This window comes from Lichenostomus cassidix, chromosome 23 (genome assembly GCF_008360975.1).
Source record: "Lichenostomus cassidix isolate B80296 chromosome 23, HeHo_3.0, whole genome shotgun sequence".
NCBI lineage: Eukaryota > Metazoa > Chordata > Aves > Passeriformes > Meliphagidae > Lichenostomus > Lichenostomus cassidix.
Window position 1 is genome coordinate 2953870 of NC_139503.1, and position 17491 is coordinate 2971360.

The 17491-nt window shown below is 43.1% G+C and overlaps 1 protein-coding gene and 1 long non-coding RNA gene across 6 annotated transcripts; one reads left to right on the forward strand and one right to left on the reverse strand.

Moving 5' to 3' along the window:
* Window positions 1-137: 137 nt before the first annotated feature.
* On the reverse strand, window positions 138-13952 carry CLSPN (claspin). 5 transcript variants are annotated; one of them, XM_085081071.1, is made up of 25 exons: window positions 13838-13952; window positions 12982-13111; window positions 12038-12498; window positions 11552-11716; window positions 10850-10939; window positions 10549-10621; window positions 10184-10292; window positions 9103-9650; window positions 8481-8672; window positions 8066-8286; window positions 7234-7436; window positions 7001-7065; window positions 6401-6606; window positions 5667-5827; window positions 5343-5569; window positions 5043-5157; window positions 4322-4403; window positions 3920-4014; window positions 3170-3334; window positions 2955-3076; window positions 2539-2666; window positions 2136-2241; window positions 1971-2053; window positions 1634-1795; window positions 138-1444 (listed from the first exon to the last, which is right to left on the reverse strand). In XM_085081071.1, the coding sequence occupies exons 1-25, from the start codon at window positions 13874-13876 to the stop codon at window positions 1331-1333; spliced, it is 4062 nt and encodes a 1353-aa protein (XP_084937197.1). In that variant the 5' UTR covers window positions 13877-13952; the 3' UTR covers window positions 138-1330. The 5 variants fall into 5 exon arrangements, with proteins under 5 accessions (XP_084937197.1, XP_084937199.1, XP_084937198.1 ...); XM_085081073.1 differs by having other exon boundaries at window positions 8081-8286; window positions 11552-11719; XM_085081072.1 differs by having other exon boundaries at window positions 5043-5154; window positions 11552-11719.
* LOC146427823 (uncharacterized) lies at window positions 13927-16457 on the forward strand. Its single transcript, XR_014856265.1, has 3 exons — window positions 13927-14124; window positions 14521-14671; window positions 14859-16457. It is a non-coding gene; the product is annotated as an uncharacterized LOC146427823 (long non-coding RNA).
* The last annotated feature ends 1034 nt before the right edge of the window (window positions 16458-17491 follow it).

Sequence of the window (17491 nt, forward strand, 5' to 3'; positions counted from 1 at the left end):
AGGGCTGAGTTGTGGCTACAAAAAAAAAGGCAGCAATGAAAAAATAAAAAGACACAGACAGAAATAAAATATATTAGGAAAAAAAATCGAGACAGACACAACTGAGTGAAATCCTATAAATTAATTCCAACTGCCACTAAAATTAATACCATGTTTTATTGTAAAGTTGCACTTCAATTAGTACCATAATTCTTTATAACATACTGTACAATAAAATATTTTACACACAGCACACCAGGCGTGTGCTGATGATGTTACAACATTTACAGCTCAGACACTGCTCTGACAGTGTCAGCACCTCAAGTATGTGACATCCAGTCCCACAGATGTTTAGTCTTAGAGCAGGACCCTGTGGCACCATTATCTGCTCTCCAACACGTTCAGCATGGGATCAGGAACATCAGGAATGCTGGATACTCTGGCTCAAGTTTCTCTCACACTATTTAGAATAGCTGTGAATGATGGTTCCTTATGAATTCCCCCATCCTAGAGCAGCCCTTTCCTTACTGGCTGCTCAGCAATGGATGGTTTCTCTTGGATGAGTGCAGTTTCCATGAAAACAACGGAATGGATGATTTAAAATAGCCTGAAGTTGGGCAAACCAAACCAAACCAACCCCAGCAACTCCCTCCACCAATGCAAATAAACCCCCCAAACCTCTTTTTCCTCTCCCACATTACTCACATTTTTCCCCTCTCCACACACATTCACCTGCAAGTTTAAGGACATCAACAGTAATAAAAACTTGGAAAGAAACCCTTCTCATATTGCCTCAGAAGAGGCTGGGACCTTTTCCACAAAGTAAACATTTCAAGGATAAATTAGAGCTTCTTAAAAGGTGAAGCTTAATAAATGCTCAACATTAAAGAAAATAAGATACTGGAGGAAGCCAGATAAAAGTTTGTGCTGCAAGTGTAAACAACAGTGTCCTGCCATGGCCACCACTGCTTCATTGTCTCCCAGAGCTGTAGAAATCCCTCCTTTTTTGTGCTTTCAGCTACCTGAGGCATTTCTGAGTCACACCAATGGCATTTCCAGGTGGAACTGGTACCTCTGAAGCACCTGTGAGGACAGCCCACAGTAGTGGAAGTTTTCTTAATGCTTGGCAAAGACCAACTTAGCATTTCATTCCAAGCCAGGATTTTGTGCTCCAATTTGCCACAGAGGACTGAGAAAAAACAAAGCACAAAACCACTGCCTGGAAAATTGTTGCAACTTGGGAAGGAGGTGGCAGCAATTTGTTTCCCTGCCTGGTGATTCCTGGCAGATTGGCAAAATAAACTGCAACTGGCAAAGAGGAGACACAACCTTTGGCTCCAAACAGGAATATTCAGCTTTCCAAGTACTGGAAAATGCTTCGGCTTTGACTGCTTTCTTCTGAGCTTTCTACCCTGGGCCGCTTTGCCACTGATGTTATCACTGCAGAAGGGCCTCTCTTCTTCACCTAAAGGGAGTCAAATACATTAGAATACACAAAATGTCCAGAAAAGAGTTTAAATTCTGAGTTATGAGAGAATTGTTTGGCGTGAGAGCACATAGGGAATATTGAAGACAGCAGTGGTCTTAACTGCTTGGCAGAGTTTAGTGCCTGTGTATTCAAATAATGTCCACAACTGGCCACCCAAATCTTTACCTGAGGTTTTGATTTCTCCTTTGCCTCTTCATTCTTCTCTGGGGAAAGTGTATGAAAGACAAAATTCCTTGAATTTCGAGGGGCGTTTGGGTTAAGATCTGATATTGCTGCCAGTTTCTGAAGGACAGCTTTAGGTCTGTTCAAGAGTGACCCATTTTTTATCTGAAAGGCAAAGAAAAGCTGCATGAAATCATTCACAGGAACAAGACAGGTTGCTTAGTAAGTTACTCTTAAAAAAAAAAATCTACTCCTTAATAACAAACCAGGAGAGCCCAGAATTCAGGGACAGCTGACTTGGCTGTGCTGGAAAATGCCATTTTTGAGGACTGTTACCCACCTGGATGTCACTGGAAGGTCTGAAGGCTTCAAATGGATTCCTGGGTAACAGAGTTGTGTCTTGTGCCACCACTGCTGGGCTGGCTGGCAGAGACATGGGGGAAAGGTCAGTTTTTAAACTCTTTCTTTCTCATTTCCATGTCACTTCAATAAAAATCAAGCTCACCTTTCTTCTGCAGGGACTTGGCAGTCACTTTTTTTGCCAGTTTCATGAATTCGCTGTTTCCACCAATTTCTTCCTCTTCCTCCTCCTGCTCTTTATTTTTTTCCTTCTGTAGCAGAGAGAAGACACTTTGTAAAATTGAAAAAAAAATCATATTACAAACGGACATTTCATTCAGTATTTTAAATAGAGCAATTCTTTTCTTTATGTAAACTATTATATATTTACTTTCTACTGTAAGAGGTTGTTCCAATTTCTCGGATGTCTTATAATCCTTGTTCTATTACTGAACAGCCTCATGTTCAGCTGGGAAAACTGACCTAATACTGAAGTTTAACTTGCAAAATAAGCAATTTAACAGCAATGATAGAGAGACTGAACAAGTCTTTCAGCAGCTCACCAGTACCTGCTCACGAAGCCACTGCTCTCGCTCAAATCGCTCCTTCCTCCACTTCACTTCTGTCTCATCAAATTCCTCATTCTCCTCATCATTATCTGAATCTCTCTGAAACAAGTCCATCTGTGAAGCAAAATCTGGGCAACAGAACAAGAGTGTTAGCTACTAACTTTGAAAATGTAGGCTGGTAAAAAAACCAACAAAAAAACCAAACCCAAAACCGAATCAAACCGACAAGGCAAAAAAAACCAAAACCAACCAACCAACCAACCAAAAAAATCCAGAATCATCCCTTCCAATTTATTCCAGAACACTTTATTTAGGACCACTACGGACTACTAAGTGTTATTTCTCACTCACACACACACACACACACACTGTTTCCAATCTTCCCTCCACCCTATTAACTCTGGATCATAGCTCACCTATGTTTTTCCATCTGAACCTCCTGGTCCTGCCTGGGCCATCGCTGTGCAGATCCCCATCCAGCAGGTACCTCTCCTGGTACAGCCGTAGCTGGCGTTTGTCATCGTCCAGCATCGCCTTCCTGCCAGCACAGGACACAGGGAGAGGTTAGGCCAGGTTATTCCCCAGAGCCAGGGCCTCACACACACAAATATCTACTGATATTAGCACTGACATGTGAAATTTCTGTATTTGGTTGCCTAATTCCACGTCGTTTGGGAGCTCCTCATCGATTATCTCTTCTTCATACTCGTTCAGATCTTCACCATCATACTCATCCTCACTGCCCACATCACTCCCTGACAGCTCTGCCTCATCTTCCATGAAATCCTGCAGTTTTCTGTGAAAGAAAGTTGAAAGAGTTCAGTCTGGGAGCACAACAGCCATCAGATAAACCTTCAGAGAGCAAGATTTATCTTTTGACATAAAATTAACACATTTCCTAAGGATGTATCATAACTTCTCATGTAATTTTTGGAAAGACCAAGCACAGAGTTCTTGCACATTTACACACACACATGTAGAAGCCCAAATCATTGTCATCCACCAGATTCCTAGCCAAAAATGATGGCAATAACTGTCAACTCTGTGTTTTACTTGCTAGAACAATAAAGATCTTAACACATGGACAACAGTATTCTTGCAGCCCTTTTTGTGGTCAGAAAAATGTTGCACTGCTTTTATTGTGGCTTTTTGATTTCCAACTATAATGAAAATTATAATGGAAATCATCTGTAACTCACCAGCAACAGTTAAACTCATGCAATGTGACAGCACCAAAGTAAAAAAGAAACAGAGACATATGAAAAACAGACCACATAAACATCAGCTACTAAAGCTGGAGAGGGAATAATTCCAAACTAAATTACTAGTGCCATTAATATTCTAGTCTCTCTGGTAATTAAGATTTAAAAAAGGTAATTACAGTTTTTTCTTCGAGCCTGGTCTATGTCTCAGCAGTTCTTCCTCTTCATCACTCATTTCTGCTTCTTCAGCAGCACTGTCTTCACCTTTCTCATCCTGTCAAAGAGAAAGTTTTCAGAAATAAGGAATTTCAGAGAGTGGATTGCTTTGTAATGACAGATTTGTCCATTCTTCAATTAACAACACACTAAAACACCAGGCATATTTCAGAGAATTTGCATTTTTCATTGTATCATAATACGAAGGAGATCTTTTAAATGATCCAAAGTTTGCTCTGAAAAATATTTCAGTAGCTTGTTATGGGAGTTGTGGTACTTTGCATTGATGGATATATTAAAAACCTAGGAAGATAAATGGAATTATCCATTTTATCCAGCAGCTGCCTGGCTCCATCAGTCCACACCTCTTCACTTGCAAAGGCCTCATCGTCTGTTAAAAGCTGAAAACCCCCAAGTTCTTCTTGTTCCTCCTCCTCTTCCTCTTCCCTAGGGAAAACATAAATGGGAGAAAGGCATTTTCCTTTTATCTCCAGTAAATCAGAATTTCAATGCCCACCCCAGCTGCTCTCAGGCAGTTCCCTGTGAGTGCTCAGAGCTACAATCTCCCAGCAGCATTTAGGTATAAATGCCCCAAATCCCCATTGGTGTTGATGTTTTAAGATCTCAGGTCTTCACTCTCAAATTCCTCTTGGATCCCCCCAACATTCCCACTTGTTAAGCCTCATCATGCTTTTCTAAGGCAGCCATACACTTTTCCATTTAGTCAATAAAAAACTCCAAGTATCCAACTTTACACTTGGTTATGGCAGTTTGGCAACAGCCCAGAACAGACTCCAAAAGTCCCACTTTTAATCGTCTTTTCTCAGTTTAATGAAAGTTCCTCACTGTTTCTTTCACTATCAGTGAAAGACAAAGAACTTCCCTTCACAGTAGCTGTGGGAAACTGTTTATGCTGCCAATTAGAGGGCAATTGCTGAGCAATTTGCAATATTCTTCCCCTTCACCTCCAAAACAAGGCACACTTTTGCTGACAAAAAACTGAGGTCACACAAGAAAACACTTTGAGAGTGAAAGGAGACAGCCACCTAAATAAACTTTTGTGTATTTTAGGAGAGCAATGCTAACCTGTCGGTGGGAAAGGAGCCTGAACAGAGCTCCAGAGCCTCTGCCATTGGATCTTCTATGTCACTGTCTTTTTCTGCCTTGGAAGACACCGAAGAAGCCCATATTGGAGAACCTGCTACAGGAAGCAGTAAGATGGAAATTTATTTCTGCTCTTAAAGCGTCAGAGAACATCCTAAAAATAACATTGTGCATTCTCCCAACAAAGACAAAATTCTACATGTGGCATCACTGCCCAGACCTGAAGAAAAAGACTCCTAAATCATGTAACAAGCAAAGCTGGAAAGAAAATTCAGGACATACTCTGAGACACAAATTTTCCTGAGCAAAGATTGAGCAGTTCCTCCATGTTCTGCTTTTTGGTGCTGCTGGTGTTTGGCACATGCTCAGCTTGGCTGCTGAACTGTCCAGAACACAGGTCCAGTAACTCATCCATGTTGGCATCCATGGCATTCTCATCCATGCTAGCCAGTGGTAGCTGATGCTTTGAGGACTGGTATTTATTCCTGTGTTGTCCAACGTTCAAGAACCTGAAAAAAAAGGCTGTAGTTAGAAAAAGCTTGCTGGTCTGCACATCCTATTTCTGTTAACAGGCACAAAACACCATCCTTTACACCCATCACTCACCCTTCTGCATCGAGCAGCTGGCTCTGAGTGTCATCTTCCACAGAAAATTGAAACCTTGACTCCCCAGGCCCTGGAAACAAACTCTTGGGCTCAGGAGAGGCATTATACAGGTCCTGGGAATCTTCTATGGGAAGAGAAGGCTCTGAGGTCTTTCCTGAGCTCTAGTCAAGGGAATAGAAAAATATAACAGTTGCATTTGAATTTAGGCTTGCTAAACAAGAGGCAGTGGGACAGACTTCCCAGAGAAGCTGTGGCTGCCCCATCCCTGAAAGTGTTCAAGGCCATGTTGGACAGGGCTTGGAGCAAGCTGGGACAGGGGAAGGTGTCCCTTCCATGGCAGGGGTTGGGATGAGGTGATCTTTGAGGTCCCTTTCAACCCAAACCATGCAGCAATCAAGTTATGACCATGCTGCTCCAATAAACCACAGGAGTTCACTGACATCAGATGTTGTGTAGCTCATTCTTAAAAGCTTATTTATGATGCACATATTTTAAGATTTAAATGCCAGATTATAGCATATTTTCTTTGATGCTTTACAATACAAATTTTATAATGTTATTTTAATCCATTACAATGTGGACACAAACTCCAGGGATAGTTTGCTCTTCTGAAATCTTAATCATATCAAAGCATGTCTGCTTTTTTTTCTGACAGATCTGACCATCAGGATAAAATACCTTTATTCACTACCCACTGTGTTAATATAAGCCAGGACCAGGGCTGAGAATCTCACCTTGGAAGCAGAGCTGATAAAGCTTGTTTTGAAGGAACCTGGAGAGGGTGACCTGAACCCTCCTGCTGCAGGTAAGAAGCTTCCTCCCCGTGAGGCCTGTTTGTTACAGGGCTGGTAGGATGGGATCATGGAGCCAATGAACTCAAAGCTGCTGTTGTGGCTGTTTTCCTTCGCCAGTGTTGGCAGGGAAAATGAATCATCATCCTCTGGAAATAAATTTAAAAATAGTGCTTAACATTTTTTTTGTGTGTGTGATCCTGTAAAACCTCAAACCTATTTTGCAACACCAAACCATTGCAAAAAATTCACTTTGCGGTCATGTTGAACCTCCTTCTTCTCAGATGATGCACATTACACTCTTTTACTGAATTTCATCTTACTGATTTCTGACATATTTCTTCCAGTATTATTTTGAACTTTGTTATCCTCTGGCTTTTTCAAGCCCTCCCCCTTTTTCATCAATCTAAACTTTTATAATCATGCTGTAGAACTATACCGGTGATGAAATAACAGAAATACTGAATACCAATCTTGAACAGAAACTTATACATGTGCCAAGTAAAGCAAAAGAAGCTATCTAGGACAATAATTTTACTTTACCTAACTTGGTAGGTCCTTTGTCTGCAGTTTCTTCCATTTCCAGTTTCTCATCAGGAAGAGAGTATCTGCAATTCATTAAATAAAAGGTATTTGCTAATAAATTCAGGATGAAGTGCAAAAAAACCAAGGTAACATAAAAATACTTATAAAAGGCACTTTAAATAAAACCATCTACACATGCTGATCAAATTTAAAATTGTTCAGTCACCATTTTTAAAGCTTGGCTCATTTACCCCATTTTTGAGGAGCTGTCCTTAAAAAGCATCAATGTAGATTCTGTTGAAGGATTTTTTAGAACAGAATCACAGTGCCCAGATTTCTCCAGCTTTTCTCCATCAATTGATTCTTTGTCAGTTTCTTTATCATCATCTTCAATGTGTTTCTCTTCTGTATCTTCATTATCTTCCTCTGCTTCATCAAGCAGAAATTCTGAATTCTAAAAAACAACCCCAAACACAGCACAGATACGGTGATTATTGCCATGGCAAACCCTACCCCAGGTCAGGCAAGTGACCTGTTTGGCCCTGCCAGCAATGAGTCAAGGATTTATAAAAACAGAAAAGGTAATGTGTTGGTTTTGCTTGGCCTGGTTTTTGGTAGCAGCGAGAGCCACAAAGATGGCTTTGGTGAGAAGCTGCCAGAAGCTTGCACCATGTCCAGCAGAGCCAATCCCTGATGGCTCTGAAGATGATGGACATCTTATCTCAACTCATCACCACTCCATTAAATTTTTTTTCTCTCCTGTGCCCAGCTGTGGCAGGAGAGAGAGAGGGAGCAGCTGTCATGGTGTCTGGCATTTGGCCAGGGTCAAACCGTAACAGGGCACCAGAACCTTTTATACACTTATGTGTGGGTTTAATAGTGTTCAGACAAATAAAGAAAATCCTAATAAATTCAAGCCTAGACCATTCAAACCCAGAATATGCCAACTATAGCAATTTTTTACCTTATAGAAGAATTCTTAGCTATTTCCCTAATTCGTAGTGTACAAAAGTCACATTGCAATGGAAAGGGGAAACAGAATGGAGGTGCTGATGAGATTACGGAAAAATGTTGCATACAGACCTCATGATCACCTACTTCTTCTTCTTCATTTTCTTCTTTTTCTTCTTCATCTTCTTCTTCCTCCTCAGACTCATCTGTCATCTCTTCCTCCTCTTCCTCCTCTTCCTCCAGCATTTCCTCATTGTCCAGCTTGAACAGAGCTTGTCGCTTCTGGCGCTCCTCAGTCCTGCGGAGCTTCATGGCCTCCTGGAGCTTGGCCTTCAGGGCCTGGAGCTTTTCACCTGCACAGGAAAAGATTCAGGGAAGGGTTTGGGTTGGAAGAGACCTTAAAGTTTAGAGGGAACATAGTAATCCAACAGACCAAGATCCCTTCACCTGTATTTCGCAGGGCAGCATTGGGATATGGAGCATGAGAGAGGAAAATAAAGACAAAAGTGTTTTCGAATTAAATTCTTATCTCTTCTTCCCAACTAACCTGGCTTTGTGTGGACTGTTTCCTCCAGGCTCTCTGCAGCCAAAACTGCTGGCACCACGTCTGCTCTCAGCTCCTCTTTCCCATCAGATGTCGTTTCCTTACGGATAATGTTCATGTTTATGGCCCGTTCTGCCTTGGATTTAGATGTCTGCAGAGTGTGCTTCAAGAAACGTGCCTTCAGAGCTTCTAGTTCTTTAAGTACATATTATAAATTAATGTGGTAGCATGTAAAAGCATTGGTTGTTAAAAGTTGTAGTGAGAATAGGTATTTTTCTGCCCCAAAGACAGCTTAAAAGCTAAATCTTTAATACTAAAATATTTGCAGAATCATTCTATTTGGCTACTAATAAACCACTACAGAATATTTTTGCTGTAGCTTGTATTTAATTGATATTAGCTAATATTAACTTACCACTGACTATCATTTATCCACAAAACCTCAACTCACTTCCATCCCAGCCCAGCGCCCCAGCCACCAGGCAATTTTAAATTTCTGTTAACACATCTCAGAGAATCCACACTAGTAAGTGAAAGTGCCTGACAGTTCTATCACCTAAATATTTCTGAGATTTTCCAGCTAAGCTCAGATCAACACTACTTAGGACTACAACACAAGCAATACCTTTATTTGATTCAGCTTCATCGAGGTTTATGAAGGATTCATTGTCAGAGCAGATTCTTGGCTGGATGGACAAGTCTATTCCCAGTTCACGAAGTTTATCCAGCTTGGATTTCCTCACTTTTTCAGGCTGTGCCACCAGTCCAGGCCCCATTTGATGACTGTTTGCTTCACCTTGTACATCTGGTGCTGTTTCCCCGCTTTGCATGAGGTCATCTCCAGATGCTGGAGGAATTTCACTCTCCTTTTGCTCACCACAGTCAGTGCTCAGGCAGTTGGAGAGCTGCTGTTCCTCTGTATTATCATCAGTTGTTACAGTCCCTGTAACTGCATGAGAATCCCTCCTGTCCTGCTCAGCACAGTCCTCTGGCAAGTTCTTCCCTACAGCAGCAAGAGGCTCAGTCACAGCAGCATCAACATCTCTGCCCAGGCTCATTTCTGGTTCAGCAGCTGCTGATTGAACACCTTCCACTGGCCCATCTTTGCAATCCTTGCTCAAGTTCCCAGTGGCTACAGATTCTTCATTTAGGGGCAGCTGGTATTTAGAGGACCTAACAAAGGCAGAAAGAAACATATCACCCATGGCCAGTGTGAAAGGGAGATGAGATTGAGAACCAATAGAGAAAGTAAACATTTCCATATTATCATCATTAATGTGTAGGAAGAGGTGAAGGACAGAAATTTGGAAAACTTCATCATGAGAACTTAAGGAAATGTAAAAGCTTTGTAGTGGTTACAGTAGGAGAGTATGAAATTCCCAAGGGATTTTGTGACTACTGTAGCTTCAGTATTTAATACACATTACTCAGAGAAGAAAGAGTCCAATTAAAATGTTGGGGTCCAGCCTAAATACCATTAAAGTAACCCTGCATCAGCAAGTTCCTTCATCTGAGTTACTCCTGGCCCTGATCACTTCAATATTACAACTCTGTCAGGAGTACAGTATTGCCTTATGTTAGCAATGACATTCTCCTAATTTCCTACTTTTATGGAACTAAAGGAGTCTAAGAAAGTCTGGTTAACCTCAAAAGAAAAGCTAGAGATGCTTAAAGTTTATGAAAAAATTGTGTGAGGAAGTCCATACTTCAGCAGGGCCATGGCATTTCCTTGACATGCTGGTCGAGGTCTGCGTTTGTAGAAGTAATGAACACTTTTGGCCTCAGGCATATGATATGGGAGAGACACAGATGATTCTGCCAGAGAAAGAGGGTGAGAGAATATTTAAAATATCATCTGAGCCATTTATTTGATAACAAGTATCTTTATTTTCATTATTTATAAGAATACCTTTAGCAGGTCCTTCAATAAAAATAGTCTCACACCCTTCAACCCTCAATAAATCATGTTAGGTCATAGAAGACTCTAACCTTTTGAATAAATTCTTTCAATTTCTCCTCTGAATTTCTGAAAAGTTTATAGTCCTCTGCATTAAAAAAAATGAAGTTATACCTCTAATAAGTCGTTGGGTCTCACTGTGTAGTTGTTTAATGGCTTCTTTACTTAACCTTGCTGCTTTCCGCTCCTTAAGGGAAGAAAAGAAAGGCTTCTGAAGTCAGGAAACAAAACATGAGGCTCTCTCTCTACTTCTTAAATAGCTTATTTTTCCTTTTCAAACAGAAAGGAGTCAGAATAAAGCATCCAGTTTAAAAAAAAAATAGCAAATCAACAAAAACTATTGGACACTGTGTATACAAAACATTTTAGTAATGACAAACAACAATTTAGAGCTTTAAAAAGAAGAAGACTTCACCTTTCTTTTTGGCTCCTTTAATACAGGCTCCTCATTCTCCTCATCAAATACATGTTTGTAGCCTTCACTCTCAGGAAAACGTTCTTTGTTCTGTGGGGCATAAGAAATTCAACTATTTCTCTCCATATGTTGGCACTATCAAGGGCAAACACATCAAAAATAACTGTACAGAACCAACACTGGTCAGAAAAGCCAGCAAGTGGCCTCAAAAACCACCACAAATCCCACATGAGGGCAGATTTCCAAAGCTCCCACTCCAGCATTATCTTTGTAACTTGCCAGGACAGCATCCCTCCATCTTTCAAAACAAAAACCAGAACACTCTTCTGTCCTCTGCCACAGCAGTTCATTTTCAACATGATCAAAGAGAGTTTTAGAACCTGCTCAGATACAAACTCCTACTAAATCCAGTAATCATGGAATGATTTGGGTTGCAGAAGACCTTAAAGATCATCCAGTTTTCACCCTCTGCCATGGGCAGGAACACCTTCCACTATCCCAGGTTGCTCCAAGCTCCAGCCAGCCTGGCCTTGGACACTTTCAGGGATCCAGGGGCAGCCACAGCTTTTCTGGGCAACCTGTGCCAGGACCTTCCCACCCTCACAGGGAACAATTCCTTCCCAATATCCAGTCTAAACCTATTCTCTACCAGTTTGAAAGAGAGTCTGTTTACAATAGTTTTGTATCACAGCCAACTGTCACCTTGTACTGTTTTATTTTGTTTTTCACAGCTGCTCGTATGGATTCTATCGACTCTTCATCCTCAGGCTGTTCATCATCCTCCTCTTCCAAGCCATTATCAAAGAGTTCCTTGTCATCCAGAAGACATCCACTGTCATTGAAGGGAAACCTCTCACCACCATCCACCTGCTTCCAGAAGAATAAATTATTTGTGTGATTCCTTTCAGAAAGTCCCTCTGATTCTTTGACATTAATTTAAAATGACATTAAATTGTCAATCACTAGGTTTTGTAATTCCTTAAGCTGCAAATTTAATGTAATTTAATTCAAATGAATTTGCAAACTTTGCAGGTTAGACTTGTACGGTGTTCCATGGATCCCTGTGGATCCCAAACTTGCTGCAGGAATGTGGACACAGCACTGAAGCTTTGGAACAGCATAACCAGAAGGAATAAGAAATTGATCTTAGCTGAGAAATTATCTGAAGTTTTCTGCCAGAATACCCACCTCTGCCACAGGCTTCTTTTCTTTTCTCAGCTGTTGAATGGACTCCATTATTTTCTCCTTCTCCTTCCTTCTTCTGGATCTTCCCACAGCTTCTTTTGCTGGCTCCTCTTCACCATTGTGTTGATGTTTATGTTTTCTGTACTTTTTCCCAGATTTCAGGGGTCTCTCCTCTTCCAGCTCACCCTCAGGCAAGCCAGATGTCCTGCTTGTTTCAAGGTTGTCAATCAGTAACTGGTCACCAGTGTCACTGTCATCACTGTCCAGCAGAGCCGCGCGGATCCGATGGGATTTCTTCTTCTTTTCAGCAGCAACATTCTCCTTTTCCTCCCCATTTTCCTTGTCTCCACTCAAAGCATCTTCCTGCACAGAAGAGTCTCCATCCTTCCCCTCTTCACCCTCACTGTCCTGAAGCACCTTCTTGTTTTTGGCTTTTTTCCGCACAAAAATCTCTTCCTCTGAATCTGGCAAAACACACGAAAATAAAAAAGGGAAGTGCCACCAGTTAATTAACAAACAACCAAATTTATATCCATTAAATTCCACATATGTCACCATAAAGTCAGAACTCAGCTTTTCAAAATTGACTTCTCCCCCAGAGAGCAGCATTTAATTAACCCAAATTGATGTTAAAGGTTTTTAACCTTTTTTTTAAAGGCAAAGCTGAAAATCCTTCACTAGTAGTGAATTGAAATAGTAATTAAAGCCACACTACACAGACTAAACAAAACACAAAAGGGAGTAACTGATTAAGATACATCCCATTTACTCTTTTTCTTTCTGTAGCTCAAAAACCCCTTTTCAGAGGTTTAAAGATGCCTGCCCACATTCTGAGCAACAAAAAGAGTTTGGATTCCTGCAGGTCAAGCAGCGACAACCTCCTAAAAGGAATTTATGAAACAACGATGTAGCGCTGGAGAAAAACAATTAATAGAAATGTTACAGACCTCTGTCCTCAAAGGATGCTGTGTCCTTGCCCAGGGGACCTGGGGAAGTTGTCTCACAGCTGCCCTGGCCGCTGTCAGAGTCGCTGTCCAGGGGTTTCTGCAAGTCTGGGTTCAGATCTGCCAAAGGAAGCTACAAAGGAAAATACAATTTTTCTTACTACATTGTTTATGTAGTTCTATCTCCTGGCATCCAAATTAAGTCCAAAATCTTGGCTAAGCCCTCACACACAATGAAATACACATGCAGTCTCCTCGTATCTTAACTATCCTTATTGACATTTACATATTTAGTAATATTTATTATTATTGATATTTACCATATTTATCAATACCAATGGATATTCACATCTAGGGCGGTAATTAAAAGCGAGTTTGCACAGGAAAAGCACAGGATCGACACTGACTCATATGACCGTATTAGGCTGAACCTTTCACTCGTTATTTTATTATTTATTGATGTTTGTTCAGATCCGTCAAGAGGGGCCGAGCAGCGCTCCCGGCATGCACCGCGCTGAGCGCTGCCTTCCCAGCGCGCCCCGCGGCAGGCAGGGCGGGCGCAGAGCATGCTGGGAGCTGTAGTCCGCGAGGAGGGGAGCGTCCAGTGACGGCGCGGGATCGCCCGGATCAAGGGTGGCGGGCAGGGGTGGCTGGTGGCTACTGGCACCGCCACCAGCACCTCTACCCGAATCAGCACCGTACCGAAACGGTTACTGGAACAGCCACCTCCCTCGCTGTCCCTCCCGGCCTTCCACCGCGCCACAGCCAGAGAAGCGGCAAGACCGCAGGCAGCCGCGAGCTGCCTCCGCCGCCAGCAGGCGGCTGGTCATGCAGAGCAGAGAGGAGCGGCAGGACTCACCTCAGCGGGGCCCTCCGTTGTCACCAGCACGGCCGCCATATCCAGCCCGCGCTCCCGCCGCCCGGGTACCGCTTCGAGCCTTCGCGCGCTGCCCCGGCCCCGCCCCGCCTCGGCATCGCCCAATGGAGACCCGGAACAGCCCCGGGAGCCCCGCCCCTCGCCGCTCTGTTGGGCGGGGTTCCGCTTAGCCACGCCCCCTAGGCCTGGACCAATCGCGGCTCTCGCTCCCAGGCCGCCCGCGCGCGCTATGGCGCCATCTGGCGGTGGGGGCGCTCCCTGCGCTTGGGGTGAGGCGGGATGGTGAGGGGAGCTGAGGGGCTTGAGGGACCGTGAGGGGCCGAGAGATGACCTGAGGGGCCCAGAGATGACGTGAGGGGCCGAAAGGGACCGTGAGGGGCCGAGAGATGAGCTGAGGGGCCGAAAGGGACCGTGAGGGGCCTTGAGGAACCGTGAAGGAACTTGAGGGGCCGAGAGGGATGTGAGGGGCGGAGAGGGGCCGAGAGTGGACATGAGGGCACAAGAGGGGCGGGGAGTTTACAGCTCTGGCGGGGACTTACAGCTCTGTCAGTTTTTGACAGTGTGAGGATGGGGTTGTGCTGCCAAAACATTTCACTTTTTCATGGGTTTAACAGAGCCTCTGTTTCTTTTTGACCTTAGAGATATGCTGTATGTCGAGTCCCTAGGTGACTGTGCAGTGTGGGAGCACACAAGTCAAGCTCACGGATATTAGATACACACAGCTATTAGTGTCAGCACTGTCCTATTTACAGAATAAAAGATACGCATTTTCCATTGGCTTCTGTACAGACATACTCTGAGCCAACCCCACTCATGGTGGCTGAATGAAGGCTTGAATCTTTTGGGTAAATCCTTTCTTTCAATTTCTTTCAATTTCTCCCTTGAATTTCTCAATACACCCTCTACATACAAAGGGTTTAAGTTCTACCATAAGTCATCAAGTCTCATTATGTAGTTGTTTAATGACTTTTTTACTTAACCTTGCTACTTTACGCTCCTTAAGGGAAGAAAAGAAAGGCTTCTGAAGCCAGAAAATCTACTAAAAACACATAAGTCAATGAAGAACTACTCAACAGATGCAAATCACTTCATACTTCACAGATTTCACAGAATATTCTAAGCTGGAAGGGACCCACAAGGATTATTGAGTCTCACTGGAAGGTGAATGGCCTGTACAGGGATATTCTACTACAGAGTCAATCCAAGTATGAAAATATTCTACTTTATCCTTTTTTTGCTACGTTCAGTTCTGTGGTTCATTTGCAAATAGATGGAGGGAGAGGCCTGAGCTGAGGTGAGTGTCAAGGACCCTGTTTTGATCTACAATTGGGGATGTTTGGCACTTTCTTATCATAACATTTACTTTGTAGAACGTACTGCTACAGTAATACATTTCCTTCCAAGTCACCCAGTGGGAATCTGCTGTCACTGAAGGCAAGCCAAGAAAAAAAATGTGTGTTTTGGGGTGTTTGGTACCAGCCACAGTTTTTGGGGTGTTCACTACCAGCTATGGTTTTGTCAGGGACAGGGAGCAGATGGATTGATCTACCATGGCAGTTCCCATGGAGCCAATAAGCCTGAGAACTGAGGAAGTGAGAAAAGCAAATGTCCATGAAACCCACTGCAAACACCACAGTTCTGCTTTCCTGTAGCTGCTGCAGGAGCTGCAGTAATCAATTTAATAATTAGTGTTTAGTAACAGGGGGACAGATGCTGGCTCTGCACAAACACACCTCCTCAGGGCTGTGCTCTCAATGCTGCGTCAGGATGAGAGTCAGAGTCAGCTGACAAGAAAAAGGTGGCAAAAAGATTGGCCTTATTAGGTAATTTCTGATCCTGAGTTGTTACTCATACCTGGCACACAGAGGCAGCCATGGAACAGGTAAAACGTTTGCCATTAAGGAGGTTCTAAATTAAACACAGACTTTTAGCACTGAATCAAGCGCCGTGTTAAGACATTTATATTATACAAGCTGGTTTAGGAATCTGTTTTTTACTGAACAACATACTGCTTCCCCAACTTGTAGCAGGTGAGGTGTTTAGAAGCAAATCTTCAGAACCAATCCTGTCATAACTTTGGTCTGTCATTCCAAAATCCAGTCTTGCCCCTGGAAACGTGGCTGTTTTCAACATAAGGGTGGGTTAACATAGAGAAATAGGGTTCTGACTGCTGTGGCAGTTGGGATGTCTCAATATCTGTAATATTTATCAAGTTAATTGAATTTATAATACATAAAGTTTAGACTTTAGTTATCACACTCAACATTTTACAGGACTGAGCCTTTGTGCTGCAGATTTCTTGAGACAGATTGTATCTTTCGTGGTTTTTTAAAGTACTATTTGTCTAGCCCTACATACGTGTTTTTTATACATAGATATGCTGAATAATAGCATGGGAATGTTGCCAGATACTGTGGAGTTTGTTACTGGTCTGGTAAAACTGGATTTTTCCTCAGGTGTTCCTGAGCTGCTGTCAGGGAATCATGAGAGAATCTCAGATCTATATGAGAATCTCTGTTTTCATTTCATTTTAAAATAGAATTTGATGTTTCAACTTGGAAAATACCGGCCTCACAGGTTAAAAAAAGGCAAATAAAGTGGACTCGGCATTTATTATTTATAAGATGTTTTGACTTCTTACTTTCTGGTGAGTCAGCAGAGAGCTGTTGGTTAAACAGAACACAGGGGGTGCACAAGGGAGCAGCTTGCTAAAACAGCGTAAACTGCTTAAAAAGGCAAAAAGTCCCTAGGCTCTTTATTTAATGGCACCTGGCTGGAAGTGTTGTCTCTTTAACAGAAGACAGATTTATTGTCTGTGAGGATAAGAGGATATGGCCATGGCAAGGTGCACCCCAGGAGCTGAACGCCCTGGTCAGTGGAGCACAGCTGGTTCCCATCGCCACTGCTTCCCAGGCAGCTCCTGGGTGATGTCCATGATTGTGCCAGCAGCTCATGGATCTCCATCTGTCATGGATCATCAGCCATTCTGTGCCCAGGGAGCACCTCAAGGGCTGGTGGTCACAACCCTGAGAAGATCAGTGCTGTGGCTTGCCTGACTTGTACAAATCCTGTTTTTTCAGGTGTTTTAAACCCCACTGAGGCTGTTTAGCTGGTACTGGCAGTTATTCAGGAGGTCATTACCTGTTTTTGGGGACCAGTTGAGGACTGATGAAGCTGGAGCTGGAGCAGGACTACTGCGGGTGAGCAGGCACCACCAGGGCAGCTGTCACGGAGCATGCCAGACTTCTGGGTTAATTATTAAACCTGCAAACACGTGTCAGGTTTTGGACAGGACAGGGGAAATACAGATAATTCTCTCCTTCCTGATGCCCCAGGAGCAGCAGCTCTTTCCCCACCTGAGGCAGCTCCAGAGAGGCCACATGTGTGAGATGCATCCTGGGGTGCATCCTGGGAAGAGCCAGCAGGCCAGGGAGGGAATCCTGCCACTCAGCCCTAGTGAGGCACATCTGGAGTGCTGTGTCCAGTTCTAGTCTCCTCAGGACAAGAAGGACAAGGAGCTACTGAAGGGGGTCCAGCAGAGGCCACAGAGATGATGGGGGCTCTGGAGCATCTCTCTGATGAGGACAGACTGTGGGAGCTGGGCTTGGAGAAGGGAAGGCTGAGAGGGGATCAACC

Coding starts and splice junctions, on each gene's coding strand:
- CLSPN (XM_085081070.1), bottom strand. CDS start 13,876: ATGGCGGCCGTGCTGGTGACAACGGAGGGCCCCGCTGAG. Junction 11,720..12,037: donor AAAAGAAGCCTGTGGCAGAG/GTGGGTATTCTG, acceptor TTCTTCTGGAAG/CAGGTGGATGGTGGTGAGAG. Junction 1,445..1,633: donor AGGAGAAATCAAAACCTCAG/GTAAAGATTTGG, acceptor GACTCCCTTTAG/GTGAAGAAGAGAGGCCCTTC.